Raw genomic sequence first — 23,466 nt, forward strand, 5'->3', positions numbered from 1 at the left:
ACCCGAGCACTCACACAGCGGTGCAAGGACGTATTGGAGTTCTTATTTCCTTTCTGAGGGATCGCATTTTTTAGGCGACGAAAATTGGGGGTCTTGCATATTCAAAAGGGCGTAGCTATGGCAACCATTGCCCTTTCGCCACATAACAGGAAGTGGCCTGTAACGTTGCTGTACATTGACCGATCTGCTCGAAACATCATACATGAGATAAGAGACCTGTCCAGAAAACATCAGCATGTGAAAACTAAGTCAAATAGCGCCGCATACTGGCAGGAGGGCGACTGCGAGGGCCTGTACAATGCTGCTTGCAGCTTTAATTGACAATTGATTTCCTTTTTGCATCGTGGAGTGGAGATATGGGCTAAACCTATATATCTATATCAAAACAACAAGCAAAAACACTCACAAATTATACAAATTTAAATCTGTATAATTTGTGAGTGTTTTTGCTTGTTGTTTTGTTTACTACCATACATTTGCAGGTACTGATTATATAGTTAATAATATATCATTAATTATGGATACATATAATTGGTTTATGTAAGTGCTTTTTAAAATAATTTAGAACACTAATACTAAATTTAAATACAAAACAAACACAGACATTTTAATTTGTATCATGGCAAAGTGTTAAATAACCACATTAAAATAATTTAAAATAATATAAGTATTGCTTCATCTTAATCGTGTGAATGTGAAAATGGTGAGATAGGAAAAAAAAGGACAAAACAAACAATACTCATTTACTTCCACAGTTGACTTTATTCTGGTTTATTCAACATTTCATATTTTGTTTTGTGAGAATGTCTCCCTGAATGTGTGGAGTTTAAGACTTGGTGTCGTGTGTCGGTGTGTGAACCTGCAGAAACTCTCGACATTCTCCTCCTCTCCCCTCCAGAGAAAACAAAGTGCAAAAAAAAGGAACCTTCAGACACCTTCAGAGTAATTTTCCTCTCCGACAAACTAACCTGCTTAGTGATTTAAAGAAGACAGAAAAAACAGCCACCTGGGTCAACCAACAGATGCAAGACACGTGGAGTTCATACAAAGAGAATGACAAAAAAGCGGCATTGTTTGGTGTTTAGGCAGACTCGAACATCTTCTTCCTGTCTGCCTTATCCTCAATGTTCTTACGCCAGTCACCGACTGCTTCTGTAGGCTGCAGATAGAAGGGAAATAAAAAATAATCTATTACAGTAATCTGTAGATCATTTTTATTAGAAACTCTTAAAATCATTATTTTACATTCACTAAATGTCTTATCATCACCAGTCACTTGAGGTTGAAGTGACAATTTGAAATATGAAGGTTTTGGCTACAAGTTAGTGGCATGGTGCCAATCGCAGACAGACAGACAGACAGACAGATAGATAGATAGGTAGATAGATAGACCTCAGACTTGGAAAGTACAAAGAATATCAACAGGTTTTGCTGAATCTACACCCAAAAGTGAGCCTCTTGTAATGAAGTAGACATAAGTTAGTGGACAGTGAAAGAACATAATTCCACCCAAACCTCTCACACATCACTTGCTTACACACTGAACTCACCTCCTCTTTGACCTCCTTCTTGACCTGCTTCAGGTTGGCCCTCAGGTCCATGTTGACCGTGTGCTTGGAGCCCAGCAGAGCCTTGAGCATGGAGTCAGCAGACATACGGACCTTCTTCAGAGCGGGTTTCTTCACACCTCTCAGGTCCACCACTTTGATATTCAGGTCTTCAATCTGGGAGACAAAAGAAGTCGGTAGATGAGTTTGCTGCTCTTGAGGAAGTTGCTGGTGCTGCGATGCTGTCACGGGAATTTTACCTCCTTGTCGGCCTTCTGCACCTTGGAGTGTGCGTCGTACCGCTCCTCATCAAGGGTGTCGATGAGGGCATGGAGCTTCTTGCAGACTTCCTGAAATACAAACACAGTTCTCATTAGAGTGTGTTTACATATCTTTAGCGGTCTGATTCATATCTGAGCCAAGGCTAACACGCCAAAAAAGGCTGTGACTATCTATGTCATAGTGAAAGTGATCATGAAAGTAAATGTGAATAAAAATCTAGCAAAAATCTATTTTTAACTCGAAACTGAAGACCACTAGATGGACAGACATGTCCGTAGCAAGTGTTCCACATTCAGGGTAACACATTTTAGTGTCTTTCCATCAAACGCTTCATTAGCATTCAGCAACTCTGTGGTTCCTGTGACGCATTTTGCATTTGTGGGTGTAATTATGGGGAGGTAAGTTTAACAAATTCACAATATAGTCAGCAATTTCAAGTGACAATAGTGTACAGACAATATTAATGAAGAAAACTTGAAAATGGGACATTTTCAGATGTTTGTATTTGTATGTTTTGTTTTGTTCTGATTTCTTAGCAGAACATTAATTCACAAATGATATTATGGAGCATTCTTTTATAAATAAATTGTGCTTTTTAAGTCGCCTAACATCCTGTATTTGCCTAGTGCTGGTTGTCCTCACAACAATGACCAGTTTCCTTTGTTCTATAGAACATCTGTACAATAAACCCTTCACTCTCTGCAACACCTGTCATCTAAAAGTCAACAAAGTAGCTTGAATCAGCTTGTTGCTTCCATGGACACAGCTGCATGAACTGGGCTTCTTCTCCCCCCAAATAAAACATCCCTTGCTCTTAAATTCTAACTGAAGCTCATAGTGATGCTTTTCCTCATCAGAAGACATTTGTGCTCCTCTGACCATGAGAGCGGCCTGGTCTCCACTTGTGTCTGGGGGGGGACAGTGCTCGGCCATGTAGGCCTCTTTTGCAGCGATATCATCTTTCTTCTCCTTCTCGAGCCAGTTCTGAGCGATCTGCAGGATCAGACTCTGCAGGACAAAGGACACACACACGTGCAAATGACTGTGAGCAATGTAACTCGGAGGTTAGGGGTTCGGTTCCCGCCTCCTACATGCCGATGGGCAGCGTGTACATGGGTATGGATGATGAGTGATAGAAAATATGCTGAGTGAATGGGTGTGAATGGCAAAACTGTAGTGTAAATCAGCTTTGAGTTATCAAGACTAGAGTGGTATATAAATACAGACCATTTATCAATTAATTTCTCTGATGATCTGTGCTATAGCCCATTAGAGCTGTTGCACTAAATAAGGCTGTAAGAGTAGTAGTAGTTGAGTCTAGATCTAGCTCGAGTTGACCATTAGATCTAGAGCAGATCAAATTGGTCAACACTAATATTTTTGAAGCTCCTATGCTCAGAAAATCCCCCCAAATCCTTTCAACAAGGCGTGTTTTTGAAGTGTTTGGGTTACCTTCAGGTGATGCCTGCGGCTCGAGGTCATCTTTTTCCTGTTTGGAGACAGGACGTGTCACACGTCAGTTTATTTTACATTCTGTGTTCATGGTGTTAAAAGCTTTTTTAGCACAGGAATAATCGAGGTCATTTGTATAAATGTGATGGATAAGCTGTTCAGCCGCTCAGACTTACTCAGACATCCTTGCGGTATTTGTGGTTCACGACCTGCACGGAGAAACACAGAAACACACTGAGGGGAGGAAAGAGTCGCAGTCTTTTTGACCTCAGATGATCATATCAACAGGGCAGTGTGGGGTTCTCTGAGATCAGCATGTTCTACAGCTATGGTGAAGAAGGATGGACAAGAATATTTGCGCTGTAACGCGATCTGAGGCCACAGCTGAAGAGCAGCGACGTCAACTGAACTAAACTGGGAAACTTGGGATCGAGTGTCGAGTCTAAACAGTTTACGGCCTGATCGGGCGAAGGGTTAATTTGGAAAAATATGCACAGGAATGTCATTAGCTAAAGATAAAAAAGGTTTTTTATCTTGAAATTACTTTTATAGTAAAATATGAGGCTCACATCTGGTGCTGTGTTTAAAATTTCTTCACTAGTAAAACATTTTTAGAGATTTTTTTTAATGAATCTAAAAAAAATAATAATGTCATGCTTTTGAGAAGCTTCAATTGAACAACTTTGCAATCTTTATAACTTAACAAAAGATATGTCCAGCAAACATATTCTATGCATATTATTACTCAATATTCATATTAATTACAAGTTAATTAAAGCAGTCAGGTGTCATTAAGTCTGTCCCATTGTGACACAAAGTAAAATCTTACGGCTTTAAACACGTTCTCTGAGACCAAAAAGCGGCACACATTTTAAGGAATTTAATTTTAACCGTCACACACTGACACCTGTTAAAATGATCTTTTGTGAAATTATCCTAAACATTTAAAATTAAATTTTTTTTCCCCTCTCTTGGTGAGGCATGGTGACAAAGTGGCATTTCAGCCGTCTGAGAGTGACAGTCACCCGCTAACACTGAGCGCTGCAAACACTTCGAGGCTCATAAAACACACCAGTGGAGGTGAACACGTCTAATGACGGTCTGTCAGCTAAGGTCAGATGTCACGGTAAACATGTGGAAAGTGAGTTCAGGATGTCACCATGGGTCAAATGTAGAGCAACAAAAGCCTAAGATCCTGTTTTTTTTAAAATGCAATGGTGCCTGGTTGACATGAGGCTGCAGCTAAGATTTTTTTTTTTTTTTGGATTGCTTTGTTTGTTTATTTGGTAAAGTAAAAGATGCTGCTCTCAGAGATGAGATTTTAAAAAAACAAAACAAAGAAAAAGACAACAAAAAGTACGATTTCTCACCTGCAGAGAAGAGGAAGAGGACAAGACACACTTGGTGGAAGAAAAGAGGACACTGCCAAAGCCACAGACAGTGAAAAATGAAATAGGGTATATATGGTGGGTTGCGATGCCTCAGCAAATTGCCCAGATCCTCTTTAAGGAAATGGATTCCGAGTCAGACCAATGGGCCGACGAGCTCCTGAAATACACCCCAGCCCAGCCCCACTCTGCTAACCGCCCTCTCCGCAGTGAACAGACTTTCAAGTTTATCTGAAGCTTTGAGGATGCACATTTGCTGTATTTTGGGGTGGAGTGTGAGAGTTACAAGAGACAAAGAAACCCAAACTGAACAAAGTGAGGCCAGTGTGACACTCCTTCAGACTCCTGAAGCCTCGGGACTCATTCTGCCTTCCCACTTGAATTTTGCAAGAAGTTATTTCAGTTTGTTAACAATGATTTCAACCACAATGGAGTCATAAGATAGGGAGATATTGTATTGTCATATGTTAAATTGAATGAATTTAATGTTTTCAAAATCTCCTGGACAAATATGAATCTTTTTTTTTCTTTTACTTCATCGTTCTTGATACAAATACAAATTGTACAAATGTATGTCCTGATCCTAGTTGAGAACTTTCTCTTTATTTTCAAAGTAATAATTCTACATTTTTGAGAAACAGAGATGAACGAGATGATCGGATAATTGGACTGGATATCAATTTAATGTTTGTGTACTGAGGGGGGGCCGTCTTTTTTTAAGAAAAAGATTTCAAAATAATATTTAAGATGACATTTCACTCAACTAAAAGTGTTTATTTCGATGTGGAACGACAAATAGTTAAAAGTTGTTATCCCTCAGCATCATAAACTAACCTAACAATATAACTCAGCTCTGTGTTTGCTGTGTCCTCACTGAAACGCTAATGGCTAATTGACAAAAGGCTAATGAAATCCAATCCCGCTTACATGTAAGTCTATGATGTCAGTTCGACAGCCTTTTCCAACTGGAACCTGAAGTTTGTGACTCGGTAAACCACTCACACCTATATCCATAGTCTGTGTGGCACACAGGAATATTCAAATGACTTATTTTGTGACTCTGGTGTTTACAATCCATCTTTCAGATTTACCTAAGTGACGAAACTAAACAAAAGAGGCAGCAGTCAACCAGCAACTCCAGTGTCACTGCAAAAGCTAAATAATCCAGATTTTCCCTTTAGAAATTGGTACGGGAGAGTGAGTGGTTTACAAATCTCAGACTTTTTTGGATAGCGGAGACTTAAGAATGCACATATTTTATTATTAAGTGGCTAAAATCTCTGTCCTGAAGCAAAAAAAAAATATATAATTGTAATAATATTAAAACTATGCATATTCTCATAGAAACCTCGCTCTTTACACTGGAAGCAATAATTTGACAAAAGTGTTTTTGACTCAAAGTCCTCAAATGTATTTATTTATTTTTTAACATAGCTGTCATCATCCTAACAGCCAAAATTGAATTCCTTGTGTTACAGAAATCACTGGTTTCCAGGGTTTTGAAATACTCTCAGTATGTAATGCTTTAAGTGATAAATAAAGAATAATTAAAATACGGAAATAGCAAACAATTTAATCCTTATCTCAAAACATTTATTTATTTAAGACTCCATGAAAACCTGCACATACCCTGTCAATTTTACTTTATTTATTTTTTTTAAATATAGCTTTGTTTCAGTTCAGTCTCTTTGGATCAAAATCAACTTGATGGTAAAAAAGTGTTGAAAATATTGTCCCTCTCTGTCCCACAGGGGCTTGGAGACGCATTTAGTCACTCAGACCTTAGAGAGAAATGTCCCCCTGGCTGTTATCCTCGCCAGACCATGAGAGCTTTAGGAAGTCTCAAACATCTTCTTCCTGTCGGCCTTATCCTCGATGTTTTTACGCCAGTCGCCGACTGCCTCTGTTGGCTGGAGAGACAACACCACACAGCTGAGTATCAGCTGAAGCTACAGTCTAAATGTGTTTAACTGTGCTGGATTAGCCTTAGCCTTCACCATGTTTTTGTTTTCTTTGTTTGTTTGTTTGTTTTAAATATTGGACTGGTCCTCACCTCCTCTTTGACCTCCTTCTTGACCTGCTTCAGGTTGGCCCTCAGGTCCATGTTCACCTTGTGTTTTCCTCCCAGCAGAGCCTGCAGCATGGCGTCAGCAGACATACGGACCTTCTTCAGGGCGGGCTTCTTCACTCCAGCCAGGTCAACCACTTTCAGCTTCAGGTCCTCAATCTGGAGAAGAAGAAACATTCCAGTGTGAAAAAAAACGACAAAAACATTCTGCTGAAAATCGTACCAATATCTCGTGTCTCTGATCTAACTTTATTTTATTCGTACCAGGTATAACAGTAGTATTTATAAACACACAGAAAAGTTTCTCTCATGCCTCTCACCTCCACGTCTGCCTTATGAACTTTGGCCTCGATGTCGTACCTTGCCTCGTCGATTTTGTCAATGGCCTGGTAGATCTTTTTACACAGTTCCTGTCGACAAACAATCAAACCTACATCAGCAGTTACATTGTTCTTCAACCTAGTTCAGCCTCACTTTTGCCTTGCTCTCAGTACTGGAGAGAGCAATGGTATAACATCCAACTGAAGGATATCACCATACCAGGTCTAAATTCAGTTTCACAAGCTGCCTCACCACTAAAAGCGTCAAGAAAAGAATTTGAATTTGTCTAAATAAATCAATGGGCATCTTTAAACTTAGGATTTAGCATCTCGATGAATATTGTTGTCATCTCACCATGAGAGCAGCCTGGTCTCCACTGAGGTCGGGGGTGGGGCAGTTCTCGGCCATGTAGGCCGCCTTCGCCTCTTCATTGTCCTTCTTCTCCTGCACAATCCAGCTGGCAGCAATCTGCAGCATCAGACTCTGCACACAGATGAAAGCTGTGAAAGTGACGAAAACTTCGAAAGAAAGGAAAGAGAGGTTTTTGTATTCACCTTCAGGTGATGCCTGCGGCTGGACGTCATCTTCTTTCCACTTCGAGACAAAGATGACAAGGTTACGATCAGAACTGATGGGACTCTTGTCTAGTATTTACATGGTGGAATTTGAACGTCCACTTTGTGCTCTCATGGGAAGTTACACGAACAATGATACATTACCACAATATCCACATATCAGCACATTTTATTTAGCTGTACCTAAACCCAAGTGCAGAACCTGTTTGTTTTGCATAGGTTTTTCCATGGTGTCCAGAAGAAATGTCATTATTTTAGTGTATAACTTAGTGCAGTGCAAACTTTTTTATACCAAGTACCACCTGAGAAGTAACGCCGTCATGACTCAGCGTTAAAATACAGTGGTGTAAATCGGCCGAGCAAAGTCAGCTACGGACTCTTCATATATAGCAAACTTAGATTAAGATAAGGTGACTCTGATCATTATTTTTTTTTTGTTATTTCTTTGCACTCCGATCACATACCCTCCAAGTACCACCACAGAAAGCTTGCGTTCCACTGGTGGTACATGTACCACAGTTTGCGAACCATGGGCTTAGTGAACAGGTTAGGCAGAGGTAAGCATACAAACAAATCTGTGACGTGTGGAGTTTAGAAAGCTGTGTGTGATGAAATGTGTGATGACAAAGCACACTGGCTTTCCTTTTCCATCATGCTGAACTAACTTGCAGCTGTCAAATGAAGCTGCAGACTTCCCAGCTGAATACTACCACCTAGTGACAGAAAAGAGCATAACAGGACATAACAACCGTCTCAGCCCACTGTAAAGACGAGCTTGGTAACTGGTGTTATTTGTGATTGTGACAATTCTGGTCACTATTTCATGCAACAGCATAACAATAAAAGAGTAACCACTGATAACAATGACATATTTTATCTTATATTAAACTGAATGTGAAACGCATGTTTCTGAACCCATGGGGTTTTACATTTGTGGAATGCTGTGGCCTTGAATGTAGACAAAGATATACATTAGTCCTGATTGTAACTTGCAACCAGAGACTAAATAAATAATGCTGTATGAATGAATGAATAAATAAATAGATAAATAAATAAATAAATAAATAAATAAATAAATAAATAAATACAGCAGATCCCCAACAACACCATGAAAACCTTATATCTAAAGAAACTACCGTTTGCTAAATTTCTTGCAGATCAGAAATGTTCATGGTCGTAAAACAAACTGAAACTGAACCTGAAATGATTATTATTGTATATGATCTGGCGACGTCAGCATGTTCCTGTTCAAACATGCCAGTGACACGTACAGCTGCTGTCATCTGAGGCGAAAGGTCAACCTTTAAACTGAACTGCTGCGGTCACACGTGTTCACATCACTTTACATGAAGATCGAGATTTTTTAATCCTGAGTTGAAGAGCTCATTAACAACTGGAGTGACTGTCGTGAAATTGTGTGCACATAATAACTTGTCCAACACGTCATTGTAAAATGAAGACTAAATTGAACATGCTAACTGTTATTAGTATCAAGTTTTCCTCTTATGATTGTTTGGTCACTTGTGATATTTTGTTTTTGATAAATACTACAATATAGTAATAATTTCAAAGTAATAAAACTAGTGTTTAATCCATGAATTATAGTTACATACTAGGCCAGCTGATTCAACTCATATTTATTTGGGTATGAATTTAGCTTTTCCCATAATTACATTTCTCTGAAATCCAAAAGCTGCATATAAATGCAAGTGAACAAAATGGTTTACTATTGCTTATTGTACCATTAGTACAAAATATATATTTTTATCCCAGATCAAGCATTTTTTAATTTCTAATAGTCTTTTATTTAACAGAGGCACACTGACTGTTTACTCCTGTGATAACACATGTTATTAGTCCTACATGTTGTTTATGATCATATTTGTGATATATTTCTTTCGTCCCTATTTAGGATCTATCCTAGTTTTTGTATGAAAAAGAAATCTTTTCTGGAAATTACTGGGAAGCTACAACAGAACCCAGAATTCAAAAACATTTAAAGACCTGCTCCAACTGTCTCAGAGCGGAACGAAAAAGCCTATTGCAAAGTTGCATGACACTAGTTTTGTTTTTGAAAGTAGCAGACGATGCATGTACTCACTCAGACATTGTGGCTGCTTGTGATCTTCACACTCTGTTCGGAGACAAAAAAAAGTTTCACATAAGCAAAAAGGTTCCACGCTGACTCTGAATACTCTGTACTGAATTGGACATGAATAGATGTCCTCAATCTGATTGCCTGAGGACACCTTTTCACCTCCTGCAGGAAAAGTGATACGCTTTACAATCATGGAAAACCTGTTGCCAGTAATCACAAACTGGCTAATTTTGGATGGGCAGGGGGAGCGGCGGGGGGGTCACATGCCGTGCGGCCTTCGAGGGGAACAGTTGCACCCTCAGACGACATTCTGCCTGGAATCTGACTTCTTGTGAGGAGTCAAAAGATCTTAGCACGGACTGGAAACCAAATGTGTGCAAAGCACACCGCGAGAGCCGTTAACACCAATTCCAACATCCTGCCGGCATGCAAACCATCGGCATGACACGGGCGTGTCCAGAAACTGCTCAGATCAATAACACATCGAGTCAGACATCATGAAACTTTCATAAAACATAGACACTGAAGCTTTGTGTTATTGATGACAACAGCAAACACTTCTTATTAATATTCAGACACTTATTTAACATTAGTGGCACTATTGACGTCTATTAAGATCTTCAATGTATCTCTCTGCAAACCACTAACAAAACTTTCAATCGAACAAAAGTAACAATGTAAGGAAATCTCCATCGACATGAAATCAGAGGGATTTACACAAACACCAATTCTGTCCAATCACGTTCCAATACATGCATAATCAATATGTGAATAACTGTGTGTTTCTTTAAACTGTACAATTAATACTAAATGAATTAGGGTGCTATTGTGAGATTGTTTGGAAAAGTATTTGCAAAGTGCAGTTTTAAGGTGTTCATGATTAAATACAGCCTAAATGATCTTTTTGTTTTACATTCAAATTCAAAACTAACATTTTCAGCCACACCATGCAAGCTAACTGAAAAACAGCCAACAAGTCAGACCCCATTAAATAAAACAAGAAAATGACTCATCTGCTAGTTTTACTTCATACATTAGTGCAAATTTCAACCTGCCTGTGCTGAATGTCCTACAGTGTCCGTCCAAAGAGTCTCTGCTGATGTCTTACTGGCTAACTCCTCTCTGCGTCTACCTCCAGACTAGCCTCAAAGGTCAGAGGTCACACCTGTAGCACCACCATTAAAAACAAAACAGTCCGATACAGTTCAAACCACCTCTGCCCAATAAACCAGACCTCAGTGTGACTCTGATATGTTTCCTGCCACAATGAAAGAAGCCAAGCTGCAGGAGAGACCCTCACCTACTGAACGTGACGAGGAGGACCAAGGGGGAGGGGGTGCACTGCCGAGTCCCATACACTAAAGATTTAACAGGGTATATAGGGTGCGAAGTGCTCACTCAGCACAAAAGTCAGTCCTCTTTATGGTAGTGTAGACACTTCAGACCAATGGGCCAGCAGGTTCCAGAAATACCTCCACAACTCACAGAGGAACCTCATAAATTCCTGGCCAGCAAGTTGCCTCCATGGACTGGACGGTGAATGGATGCTATCATGTTCCCTCCCCCGGAGACAAGCGAGGCGGATGAAGCAATTGTTACACAACAGTTAGAGTACGTGTGTGTGTGTGTGTGTGTGTGTGTCTCTGCAGAGATTCAGTTTCCTCAGCAGCAGGTTAAAGCTGGGGTAGGCAAATTATACAGCAATACAATCTTAAACCTGCAGGTTGTGTCTTTTGGGAATTTTAGAAACAATGGACTGTTATTTGTTCATTCATGCTGCGCCCGTCTTCTTCTTCTTTGTCCGCTCTTTTGTGTTTTCATTCATTCCAGTGTGCATCATGTGCACCATGAGCATTTTGCTGGGGGACATGAGCTCTAAACACAGTGTATGTATGCACTGACATCTGAGGGAAAACAAAACATCTGCACGGCATCTGAGCACCGTTTACAGCCATGGGGAAATCTAGACTGTGAACCAATCACAGGGCACTGCCCAGAGAATGGATGCTCCTATTGGTTGTTCAAATAAGCAGCTGTACATACACAGCCCTTCAGTGGAAAGGTCCCTATGTCATCATTGGTAGAAAAAAAACAACAAAAAAAACAACAACTATCAACTAAAGAAATGATAAAGACATCATTTCAGGGTCATTCAGACCATTTTGAAGCAACATGTGTGTGACTAATGTTGTTTCCGCAGTCACACAAAAGCACAGACATTTCAACCATTACATACCTGAAAAACATGATTCAGATTTTACTTTTACACATTTAAAATCAAGGTTTCAGGACACATTTCACGCAATAATTGAACAAAAAAATGAGAAGAGGAACAGGTTACTCACCATTTATGGAGCTCCATGCCGCTGCAGCTTTGTTGGTGATTACCAAATATTAAGAGGAAGTAAAAACCAAAGAGCTGTGGAGCTGTGGAGCTACTAAGCGTCAGGAAGCCATATCTGATGACTGACATTGAGATGATGTTCAGGGAGAAACACATGTCCAGTAGAGAAGAGCATGGCAGACTCTCTGCTGTTTTCTCCTGGTTCAGCGTCAGAAGGTAAACACTATTTCCAGTTAGCTGCAGTGTATCATGGGGTTTTGGGTTTAGGCCAAACATAACCATGGTCAGGATTTTATAACCAAACTTTGTGAGATTTTTTTAAACTTTACTGCAGCTACCACCTAATCCAACCAATCAGCCAAAAATGACTGAAATCAAGTCATATGGTGACTTGAATAAAAGGCTATGACTGAGTAGACTCTATAGATGACGCCAAGAAAGAAAAGTTGAGCAAAACTGCTCAAAATTGACCAAACAAGTCGTAGCTCTTACACATAAACTATCAAATTTCGACTGTAAAAAAAACGAAAGAAAAAAATTACAGAATCACAACGTTGCCTTATTCAAAAAAATAACAATTTAATGGCACAAGTTTTTCCAATTCCATGAAAAAGGCTCAGATGTAACCGTGGGCATCGCAGATCAGAAGAAGTGAAAATGCAAAGTTGAATTTGAAAGTCTTTAAGACGTCTCGAACATCTTCTTCCTGTCAGCTTTGTCCTCAATGTTCTTACGCCAGTCGCCCACTGCCTCTGCACCCTGACGGACAAACACATGGAACCAAAATGCTGCATGAGGGGCGGCCAACAGTTTTCAAGTGTTAAAGACATAATGTTACTAACGCCTCACCTCCTCCTTGACCTCCTTCTTGACCTGCTTCAGGTTGGCCCTCAGGTCCATGGTCACCTTGTGTTTCCCTCCCAGCAGAGCCTGCAGCATGGCGTCAGCAGACATACGAACCTTCTTCAGGGCGGGTTTCTTCACTCCAGCCAGCTCCACCACCTTCATCTTCAGGTCCTGGATCTAAAGACATGGAAGAGGGGCTCAAGAATGCAAAACAGCAGAGAGCAACATCAAATACTGATACGGCTACGGCTGATTCACAGAAACCACTGGAGATAATTCTTTTGAAACAGCTTCATTAATTTCATTTTGTAAAAAATAAAACCTTTAAATGCCTAACACTTTGAATAAAATACAAAACAGATGTCGGTACCTCTTTGTCCATCTTTTCCACTTTGGCCTCAGCATCGTATCTTTCCTCATCAATCTTGTCCAAGGACTGGTGCAGCTTTTTGCAGATTTCCTGTTGTTATGATAAAAAATAAATAAACTGTTGCACGACTCCAGTATTCTCCAAGACACAAAGCAGAGTTTCAGAGTTTTTACAATGAGAGCTGCTTGGTCTCCGCTCAGGTCAGGGGCGGCACAATTCTCTGCCATGTAGGTTTCTTTGGCTTCTTCATTTTCTTTAGCTTCCTGCTCCAGCCAGTTAGCAGCGATCTGCAGGATCAAACTCTGGAAAACAAGTTCATCGTTGTTAGTATTTTTTGTTTGTTTTCTTAAAGCTGCATTAACAGTCTTCAGGCAGGTCTCTATAGGGGCAAAGGAAGTTCACAGCAAGCAGACAAGTGCTGGCATATTATCACAAATTATAGCTAGTTTTCTGTGGTTAATTCAGCGTTCAAAATTCTGCTCAGTTAGTTACCTTCAGATGATGCCTGCGGCTCGATGTCATCTTCTTTCCCCTGTAATTAACAAAAACATGACATCAAAAATTGATTCTCACTGAAATTCTCTCCCGGACGTTTAACATCAAAGATGCAGGAGGACGTTCCCACAAACAGACGCACAATGTTTTGATGGTAGTTTGACCCTACATTTGACCCTAATTACAGCATAACTTTCAAATTGTGTCATTTATCATAAGAGGGAAAGCACATAAAGACCAAATGGCTTTTTAAACATTTTCCTCTCTTTACAAAATCCAAACTAAAGCAGTTGTGGAAATGTTACTTTGAGTAGAAAATTATAATTATGGATGTTGACGTTCGTGTGAAGTCATACTTACTCAGACATCTTGGATTCTTTTTGCTTTCAGACTCTGTTTAGGAGAAGAAATGAATGAAAGGAAATACTTACTATCAACAACAGAAAAATAATAATTTAATTTAATTTAAACAACATTATTAACATCTTTTAAAGTTAATCTTTCACTGTTTCAAAACACAAACATGTGACAAACTGTTGTGCAATTTGTAACAAACAAAGATCGGCTCACGTCAGGACCAGATCTTTGACCCTTAACCCTTCAGTCAGAAAAAAGCCTCTATGATTGACAGGAGGAAAAAACTATACCAGATTTGAATTTTAGCTTCATCAGCAAAACGTCATCTCAGCACTTTCATATAATTTTTAAAGAGATGCTTTAGCTCATCTCTCACATGAAAATGTATTAAACTAACTTGCAGTTTATTTAATGAAGCATTTTATTGCCACCATTATACAATAAACCTTCAGTGCATCTGCTAATTGGATTAGTTTACAAGCTAAATTATCATGGCAAGCTAATATCTTCACCAACAGGTTTAAAACACAGTCTACTTATTAGTTGTAGACCTGAGGTTATGTTTTACTAATATCTTGTTTTAAAAATGTTTTAAATCAGGCCTGCATGTACTAAAAGGGCGGCGTCGTCAGTGATTTCTTGACATTCCTCGTCATTTCTCTGCTGCAAAAATAGAAACTGTTGGATTCAGGTATCACACATTCTGAACCATGGCTAATCCTGGCTTGGGGTCAAAGGTCAACGGTGACATTTATGAGGAAAAGTAAATGAATAGGTATATCATGTTTACAATTTGACAGGGAGGCAGAGAAAAGTGCGAGTGACTGTTGAGTGCTGAATAACTTGTTTTATTCTGTAAAGATGATTTAGGCCAATCTCTTAATCTCTAAAATGCTTTCTGGAGCAGCCTGTAGGAGTGGCCTCACTCTCTGAACTACTCTGTGATTGGTCAATGTCTGCAATCATGGGCCAGATTTTCCAAAGAATCTTCTGTCGCTCTCAGATCCCTTGATTTACATTATGCTGATAGATTATTGTGTAGTTATTGTTAAATAACACAGTACATATTTTGCTTACCCCAGCTTTAAGTTAAAGGCTTATTTTTTAATATTTCAATTGAATATTTGTATGTATCACCTGCTTTGTCTTCCATTATATTCATCTTAAATGTTGTTCTCATTCTCAAAATCTTTCAAGTATTTTCACAATACAAAAATCAAAATATGCTAGATTTGGGTACATTTGTGTGAATTATTGATTACTGATTGGACTAAAAGAAAATACACAGATCCATCATAATCCAATCACTCGTTAATCCGATCACAATCCATCATCAGTTTCTTACTGAGCATCACGTTCATTTGAGCCACTAAATCCACAAAGTAAAATAGTTTGTTTCTCACCTACACAGTGACGATGAGGAGGGCAGCAGAGACTGAAGGACTGGGAGAAAGTGAGGGAGTCACAGACTAAAAACTGAAAACCTGTGGGGGTATTTATGTGCTTGGTTGGGTGTTTGTCAGTTTCTCTTTATGGCAATGAGGAACTCTGTGCCCAACAAGGCCAATGAGCCCCTGAAAATACCTTCATCCTTTGACCCCATAAATCACTGAGGCCTGGTAAGTGGTGGTCAGCAGTCTTCACTGAGACAGGGTCAGGCTGTCTGCTGGACATGGAGAGGTCTGCAAGAGTTAAAAAGTACACAACTGGATTCAGAGTCTCAAGATATGGACATTCGCTGTAAGGGTTAATGTTTGGAGAAATCAAGATTTGATTTGATGAAATCCAAAAACACTGGTGACACATTTAGCGGTTACATGTGAGAAAAGTCATAAATGTGCACCTGTTTCCTGCTGGTGTGAAAGCAAAGATGTTTTTCGGGGTTAAGATTTTTGGATTCTTCATCAACCCATGTTAACTACATGACATGATGAAGTATTGGATTAACAGTTCCCAAAACAAATAATCTGCCTCAACATTAAAAATACAAACATATCTAATAAGATTTTAAAAACAAACAAAACTTACAGTAAGGGACGTTCCGTATCTGATGGAGTTAGAGCTGCTCCAGTTCATGCTGGATTCAGACACAGAAACTGGAAAACAAAGGGAATGAATTTAAAATAAAACAACAACAACAGCAACAGTAAGAAAACATATTTTGGTCTGTACTGATGAAGAAACAAATGCAACTCACCATCTGATCTGCAACTGAACTGATCAAAATGGTTGTTATGTTTTCATGGGTTGAAAAAGTAAGATTCAGAAAGATTGAACATGTTCATAGTTGTGTACTGCAACATTTAACAAAAATACATTCATCTAAAAAGTGTTGAGCCTGTTTGTTATAACACTCTTTTGAAATTAAACCAAAAAAATGTCTATCTCAATAAAGAACTGTTACTTCTTTTAAAGTATTCTGTTGTACTTTGCTGTTTTTGCTCTTTGCCTCCACTATACCAACATCATTTACTGAGAAGGATATGTTTGGAGGAGCTTGAATTATGAAGGTTTGACATTTTCAAAGTGTGGCCTGATGAGTTTGCTCAGGGCCATAGATTGAACACACTATGTGGTACATGGATGTGGAACATGAAGGCCTCTGCTGACACCTTGTGGTCAGTTTCTGTGACTCCACAGTGAGTGACAGCGTCAATTCAGGCACTCAATGTTACACAGTATGGTGGCCTGGAAGGCAAACACAGCATGAGTCTTCCTCTGTGTTTGGACACAGGTCTAAGTTGTGATTTTATCTCCTATGAAGGTTTTTTCAGTTTAAAGGTTCAATAACTTGCCAACTAAACCAACTTGATTAAGGGACACGGTGCATTATTGTATTAAAACATAGCGCTAAATCGTCTTATGAACACATTCTGACATCACTGATTGTTGAGCTTTCAATCTTATTTCACCTCCATCTTCCAAAATATCTCAATATCACAAAAACAAGTTGCAATGGTTGTGTTTGGATGGGCTGAAGAAGGCTGTGGAAATCAGTCTGAGAAAAGGGTTTTGTTCTATGATTCAAGTACATTCTGTAAGAGTCTGAAAATTAGCAGCAATAAAATGGGATTGCCAGATGTGATGATGAACATTTTCTCATTATATTAACAGTTCAATCGAGTCGGCACAGCACACCCTTCAAGCTGCATCCAGTGCCAAATTGATTGTAATATAAACCTAATTTTTAGAGTGAATGTAGATGAAAACATGGATATTGTGTCTTGTTCCAATCTGACATGCACACCACTGCAAAGAGCACAACCTGTTTAAAGCTCAAAACCAGCGTCAAACAGTTCCAAACTAGTTCCAAAAGGATTTTAACCACTCAGGGTTGAATCTATGTTGAATGACTGTGATGCTTCACAGAGACTCTGAATGTGTCAAATTTGATTTATGTGTTAACCTTCTCAGGACTTATGTTTTCCTTGAAAACAAACAGTGAAAAGTATCTTCCTTGGTTAGCTGTAGGCAAGTGGACTTGCTTGAGTTAAGTTCATTTAAGTTAAGTGAGAGGCAGTTAAGACTATCTTCTAATTGGATGATGGTGTGTCACGTGCTTCCTCTGCAGTGTTGTGCATCTCTGAGTCGAAGACAGAATACCTCATGACATCAGGGTTGGGAAACAAAACGTGTTTATTACAAAAACGCTAAGAGGAGGAAGTTGTTAAAGGTGAGCATCAGCAAAACAAACAACAACAAAAAAAATCACTATTATATATATTATAATATTGGAGGAAACTAAAGATTAAAGGGTATATTTCCACTATTACCACTCACTAACAAATGTACAATCAGACCAAGATGAAACCTACAGATTTAATTAAACAAAAGGGATTTTTCACATCCATGAAATCCAAATAAAAAGTGCTACAAGCCCAGAGTAAGTTATTTCTTTAGGAAGTCTCGAACATCTTCTTCCTGTCTGCCTTGTCCTCAATGTTCTTACGCCAGTCGCCGACCGCTTCTGCAGGCTGCAGGACACAAACAGTTCACAGTCAACACAGGTCCACACTCTGAAACGCACTATTTCTACGTGTGTGTGTGTGTGTCCTCCTGCAAACACTCACCTCCTCTTTCACCTCCTTCTTGACCTGCTTCAGGTTGGCCCTCAGGTCCAGATTGACAGTATGTTTGGAGCCCAGCAGAGCTTTGAGCATGGCATCGGCAGACATACGCACTTTCTTCAAAGCGGGTTTCTTCAGTCCAGCCAAGTCGACTACTTTCATTTTCAGGTCATCGATCTAAGAATGACCAGAGCAGTTAGGAGGTGAAATCAAGCCAGAAGAGGGGCAGGATAGTTTTCTAAAGGACGCATATTCCTTGTAATGAAGTAAATGATAAAAGTAAAATAAATAAAAATAAAAGTGCATAAGAAGCTGCAGTTGCCAGGATCACTGAAATATTAGTTGAGAGGAAGTGTTGTTTTCTCTCAGATCACTTGATATTTATTATGAGAATTTGTTATGGTGGGATTTTGTGTCATTATACATAATATCATTATTCTGTGTATAGAGGCATAATTACTAAAAGTAAATGTCTATATGAGTGTACGTGTAAATTAAGTTCTCCGGAAAAAGAAAACCTCTCCCCAACAATGGTTGGATGTGAATAATTGAAAAAGTAACTCCCCTGTGTTCGCAATGACCATACACGGGGTGGGGGTGAGTGTAGGGGAAGGCAGGGGTCGGGTTAGTGGTGTACCTCTTTATCAGCCTTGCTCACTTTGGACTCCATGTCGTACCTCTCCTCATCAATTTTGTCAATGAGTGCGTGAAGCTTTTTGCAGGTGTCCTGAAAAATGGCAGATTGTAAAGATCATGTCTACATACCAGCAATTCACTGATAATATATCAAAGCAACATGGTCACTTTTACTTAAGGCACAATCAAGCATAAAATAAGCTAAAGAAATACACTACGCTATGCAGATGTTAGTGTGAACTGCTCAGTTTATTTACAATTATGGGGTTTCGGGTTCCAATTTAGGAGAAATAAAACCAAATCATTTCTCACCATGAGAGTGGCTTGATCCCCACTCAAGTTAGGCCGGGCACAGTTTTCAGCGATGTAGGCTTCCTTCATTGCAATGATGTCTTTCTTTTCCTGTTGAATCCAGCTCGCCGCAATCTGCAGCATCAAACTCTACAAGACAAGAGAATGTAAATGGTTATAGAGGAAGAAAAGCATCAGTGCTTGGGTCATAGGATGATCTAAAGACGTCACAGGATGATCTAAAGATGTCATAGGATGATCTAAAGATGTCATAGGATGGTCTAAAAGATCACAGGATGATCTAAAGACGTCACAAGATGATCTAAAAGATCATAGGATGATCTAAAAACGTCATAGAATGATCTAAAAGATCACAGAATGATCAAAAGACGTCACAGGATGATCTAAAAGAGGAGACAGGATGATCTAAAGATATTACAGGATGATCTAAAGATATTACAGGATGATCTAAATACCACACAGGATGATCTAAAGGCATCTTTTGCCTGTAATATTCATCATATATTTGTGATATAGTGAATAAACTACTACAAAACACAAAAGGTGACCGAACATCTCCTCACTGTTGAGAAATGGTAAGCAAAGAAGTGTAAATTTGGGGTGCACATATTTGTTGAAATCCTCTTAAAAATCCTTTTAGCCATTAACAAATATTGTTGCCTGATGTAGTCCACAATATTGTTTTATTGAGTTATTTCATACAGCCCTGTGTGTCATTAAACAACCTGCCCATCTATATGCACTCTGCCCATTTTCTCATCACAACAAGCCAGAGAAGCCTACATTACTGAAGCAGAAACACGGAAACACCAGCATTTACATTCTCACTACAGACGATAACATTTTCTAGGCACAAAGTGAGGTGCAAGGGGTTGTATTTAGTGTCTGGATTATTCGTAGGTGAAGAGTTTTGCCTGTATCTGGTGCATTGCTATTAAACTGGTGAATGCGGGAAACTGGAGAAGAACAATGATTTGCTGAGGAGACAGATCTGCTGGTGCATGAGTAGAACATCTGCATGCAGTTGCAGCAAGAACAGTTCAGGGACAGGTACAGTATGTGGTCCATGGCCACAGAACTGTCCCTACCAATCCTATGTCCCATCACCAACTCCCTGTGTAAACTGGGATTGGCTCCAGCGAGGACAAAGTGGTAGACAATGAATGAATGAGACTAAGTGTGTGACCGACAGATTTAACCAGCAGGTGGTGCTACTGTACTTCATGACACGCCCATCTGCTCAGCCTGCATCAGTCAACTGTCATGAAGACTCAGCTGACGTAGGGCGATAGGAGGGGTACACCCTGGACAGTTCACTAGTCCATCAATGACCAATTTACCCAATCCCCATATTGCAGGTTGTTGGACCGCAATAACCCATGCACACACAGGGAAAACATGCAGACGCCATGCAGAAAGGCCCTTGTTCCAACTGGAGCTTGAACCTGGGTGTTCTTGCTGCAAAGGCAAGAGTGCTAACCACTACACCAACCGTGTGGCCCCTTCACAGGATTTAACAAGTGAAAAAACAACCTATCCATTTGGCGTGAGGCCAGAAATGTTGCAAATACTGTGACGAAAGATACATCATTAAAAAAAGTAGAGAGTTCAATACATGACTACAGACAATAACTGTGACAATCCACAAAAACTGCCGCATTTTACAAACTAAAAACAACTAAAATATAAACTTCCTATGACAACAACTGTTTCTACCACAATACAAACATGACACGTACACATGTGTCCTTGTGATGATAAATATAGAGGATGTTGTACAGACTCTGAAGTGTCTCCGTCCTAATGAGTCAAACTCAAAGTGTGTGAGGACTCAGTCGTACCTTGAGATGATGCCTGCGGCTCGAAGTCATCTTTTTGCTGTAAAGAGCACAAACAACGCTGTCAGTGCCATACCATTTTTCTTCCTTCCTTCCTTCCTTCCTTCCTTCCTAGTGAGTGGTGGCATTTAACAGTAGTTAGCATCCATTGCATCCCTCCCTCCCTTCCATCTTTCCCCCCTTCCTTCCTTCCTTCCCTCCCTCCTAGTGGTATTTAACAGTAGTTGGCATCCTTTGCATCCCTCCCTTCCTCCCTGTCTCCTTCCTTCCTTCCTTCCTAGTTGGTAAGTGGTGGTATTTAACAGTAGTTGGAATGCATTGTATTGATTCCTTCTTTCCTCCCTTCTTTCGTGTCTCCTTCCTTCCTTCCTTCCTAACATTTTTGGTGCTGGCTTGTTTTTAGAGTAACAGTAAAACATATTAGACTGCCAACCCTGATGAAATGAAGAACTAATAAATGAGAAGGTGAAACCTACTCAGACATGTTGGCGGTTTCTTGTCTTCACGTCCTGTTTGAGGAGGAAAAAAACAAAACAAAATCACATCGAGACACTGAGTGAGAATAAAGGATGTTACAATCTGCTCTGAGCTTAAATATCAAAGCCTTTGCTCTATGAAATGTGATCTATTAAAACAGTTGATGGTGGCCTGAATGGTGACAGAGCTAAGTTTGGAGTTTGGGTCAAATGTCCTCACTGATGCCTGCGATAAGCATGTAAAATTAAATATCCTCTGGGAGTTAACACATCAATTCCTTTTGTAGAGAAGAATCCCGACAGAGGAATGTGCCTCAACAGCGGGTTAGCTGCCAATTGCCCGGCTGTCAATACACTCTTTAAAAACAAACCAACCTACACTGTCACACAGTCCCAAGAGTTATTTTTACTAAGAAAATATTCAAGGCTTAAGTTGCATCATTTTTTAATTAGTCTGAAAGTCCACATTTCACAGTATACAACAGAACCTGGAGCTAAGCACAACACTTGAAACAAAATAGTTTTTAAAACGTTAAAGTAAGCAAAGGAGTAATTAAAAAAACAAAAAAAACAATTACAAATACTGAAACCAAGAAAACAAGGTAACAAATTATAGAGTAGTCATATGACTCAAGAATAGTCATAACTAGTCCCTTAAGCCAAGATCAGAAACATATATGGAGATAAAAAAATCAGATAAATATGACCAATAACTCAAGTTGACCTGATTTTGGAAGTCAGACTATATACTGTACATACCTACATGTATATATATATATACTATATATGATACTGTTTATTCATCTGGCATCATTAAGTAGAATTTAATACAACAGAATACCTGAATGAGTGGAAAAACCACCACAGACAGATTTCTTCTGAATTTGGCACAAAGGGCTTCAGATTAATGTTCATTTTGACAACACTGAAATGTCATAATTCTCTCTAACATCCAAAAAGCATGCATGCAAACATACTACTACATATACAATAACAAATGCAGAGATATCAAATTTCTAAACTGAACCAAAAACGATTCCAATAGTTAAACAAAACAAAACAAAACATTTTAAAGTGATAGAAATGAGGTTTCATCACATTTCAATCTCTTTAAAAGCTGTGATTGTTTAAAAACAAAGGGAAATCATTGGCAAAAGACAAGAGCAAACAATGGAGCATCATCCAATCTGGCTCATTAAAATCTCATCGTGCTCAGATCTCACTGTAGAGTAATCAAGCTTCACCGTCATGGACCATCTATAGTGTCCATTTACTTATTAACTTATTAGAGAGGTGATCAGGTCATCACCTTAGCATTCTGTAAAACAGGTCTCTTCAGAGAGACAGACAGAGTCCACACACTCACTCCTGGCATGCAGGGAGGAATAGGAGGAGTAAGGAGAGGACATCAAATGTTGTCTCACCTGTGACACGGCGGGAAGTCAAGGAGCGGGTGCGGCGGCAGTGGCGACCAGACTCAGCTGAAGGAAATCATCCTTGGGGTGTGTTTATATATGAGGGCTCAGAAATGGATATGGAGCCCCTGTTTATGGAAATGCAGTATCCTCAGACCAATCGGCCGACAAGCTCCTGAAATATCATCCCCCAATGCAGCCTTCATCCTGTGTTATCAGCCGTCTTCAAGGAGGAGTCTGGCATCATTTAAGGTCTCTGTGAAATGCCACAGACCCTGTAAAAGGCAGGAAAAATATAACGTGTCCAAAACTGTTAACTCGATTAAAACAAGATTAATGAAGGTAAGGTGATCAAGGTCCTGGGTTTATATGGTGATTAGCAAGGAACGCTATTCTTATAGCCTTTAAGACTCTTTTAAACAGATGATTATAGGTCAAACTTGGTCTACATTGAAGTCCAAGAGCTGTTTCAATTTGAAAAAATTTGTATCTGTTTTCAAAAGAGCGAATTAAAATAGTGAACATTTTTTTCTGCTGATTTGTTCAACATTTCACAAACAGCTGGGCTTTTCCAAGACT

General features: G+C 39.4%; 4 protein-coding genes across 7 annotated transcripts; all 4 read right to left on the reverse strand.

The window, feature by feature from the left end:
* Positions 1–742: 742 nt before the first annotated feature.
* On the reverse strand, positions 743–4,732 carry LOC122776096 (troponin I, fast skeletal muscle-like). Its single transcript, XM_044036474.1, has 7 exons — positions 4,652–4,732; positions 3,458–3,490; positions 3,282–3,318; positions 2,709–2,837; positions 1,808–1,897; positions 1,551–1,724; positions 743–1,159 (listed from the first exon to the last, which is right to left on the reverse strand). The coding sequence occupies exons 2-7, from the start codon at positions 3,463–3,465 to the stop codon at positions 1,082–1,084; spliced, it is 516 nt and encodes a 171-aa protein (XP_043892409.1). The 5' UTR covers positions 3,466–3,490; positions 4,652–4,732; the 3' UTR covers positions 743–1,081.
* Positions 4,733–6,064: 1,332 nt separating this feature from the next.
* Positions 6,065–11,101, reverse strand: LOC122776095 (troponin I, fast skeletal muscle-like). 3 transcript variants are annotated; one of them, XM_044036471.1, is made up of 8 exons: positions 11,032–11,083; positions 10,787–10,896; positions 9,735–9,767; positions 7,613–7,652; positions 7,413–7,541; positions 7,058–7,147; positions 6,723–6,896; positions 6,065–6,579 (listed from the first exon to the last, which is right to left on the reverse strand). In XM_044036471.1, exons 3-8 carry the CDS (start codon positions 9,740–9,742, stop codon positions 6,502–6,504), a joined length of 519 nt encoding a protein of 172 aa, XP_043892406.1. In that variant the 5' UTR covers positions 9,743–9,767; positions 10,787–10,896; positions 11,032–11,083; the 3' UTR covers positions 6,065–6,501. The 3 variants fall into 3 exon arrangements, with proteins under 3 accessions (XP_043892406.1, XP_043892405.1, XP_043892407.1); XM_044036470.1 differs by lacking the exon at positions 10,787–10,896 and having other exon boundaries at positions 11,032–11,101; XM_044036472.1 differs by lacking the exon at positions 10,787–10,896 and having other exon boundaries at positions 11,036–11,057.
* Positions 11,102–12,629: 1,528 nt separating this feature from the next.
* LOC122776094 (troponin I, fast skeletal muscle-like) lies at positions 12,630–15,604 on the reverse strand. 2 transcript variants are annotated; one of them, XM_044036469.1, is made up of 7 exons: positions 15,551–15,604; positions 14,147–14,179; positions 13,784–13,823; positions 13,465–13,593; positions 13,292–13,381; positions 12,925–13,098; positions 12,630–12,834 (listed from the first exon to the last, which is right to left on the reverse strand). In XM_044036469.1, the coding sequence occupies exons 2-7, from the start codon at positions 14,152–14,154 to the stop codon at positions 12,757–12,759; spliced, it is 519 nt and encodes a 172-aa protein (XP_043892404.1). In that variant the 5' UTR covers positions 14,155–14,179; positions 15,551–15,604; the 3' UTR covers positions 12,630–12,756. The 2 variants fall into 2 exon arrangements, with proteins under 2 accessions (XP_043892404.1, XP_043892403.1); XM_044036468.1 differs by having other exon boundaries at positions 15,547–15,602.
* Positions 15,605–17,761: 2,157 nt separating this feature from the next.
* Positions 17,762–23,086, reverse strand: LOC122776097 (troponin I, fast skeletal muscle-like). Its single transcript, XM_044036475.1, has 7 exons — positions 22,897–23,086; positions 21,473–21,505; positions 21,000–21,036; positions 19,159–19,287; positions 18,848–18,937; positions 18,214–18,387; positions 17,762–18,117 (listed from the first exon to the last, which is right to left on the reverse strand). Exons 2-7 carry the CDS (start codon positions 21,478–21,480, stop codon positions 18,040–18,042), a joined length of 516 nt encoding a protein of 171 aa, XP_043892410.1. The 5' UTR covers positions 21,481–21,505; positions 22,897–23,086; the 3' UTR covers positions 17,762–18,039.
* Positions 23,087–23,466: the final 380 nt, after the last annotated feature.

Source organism: Solea senegalensis, linkage group LG10, assembly GCF_019176455.1.
Source record: "Solea senegalensis isolate Sse05_10M linkage group LG10, IFAPA_SoseM_1, whole genome shotgun sequence".
NCBI classification, from domain to species: domain Eukaryota; kingdom Metazoa; phylum Chordata; class Actinopteri; order Pleuronectiformes; family Soleidae; genus Solea; species Solea senegalensis.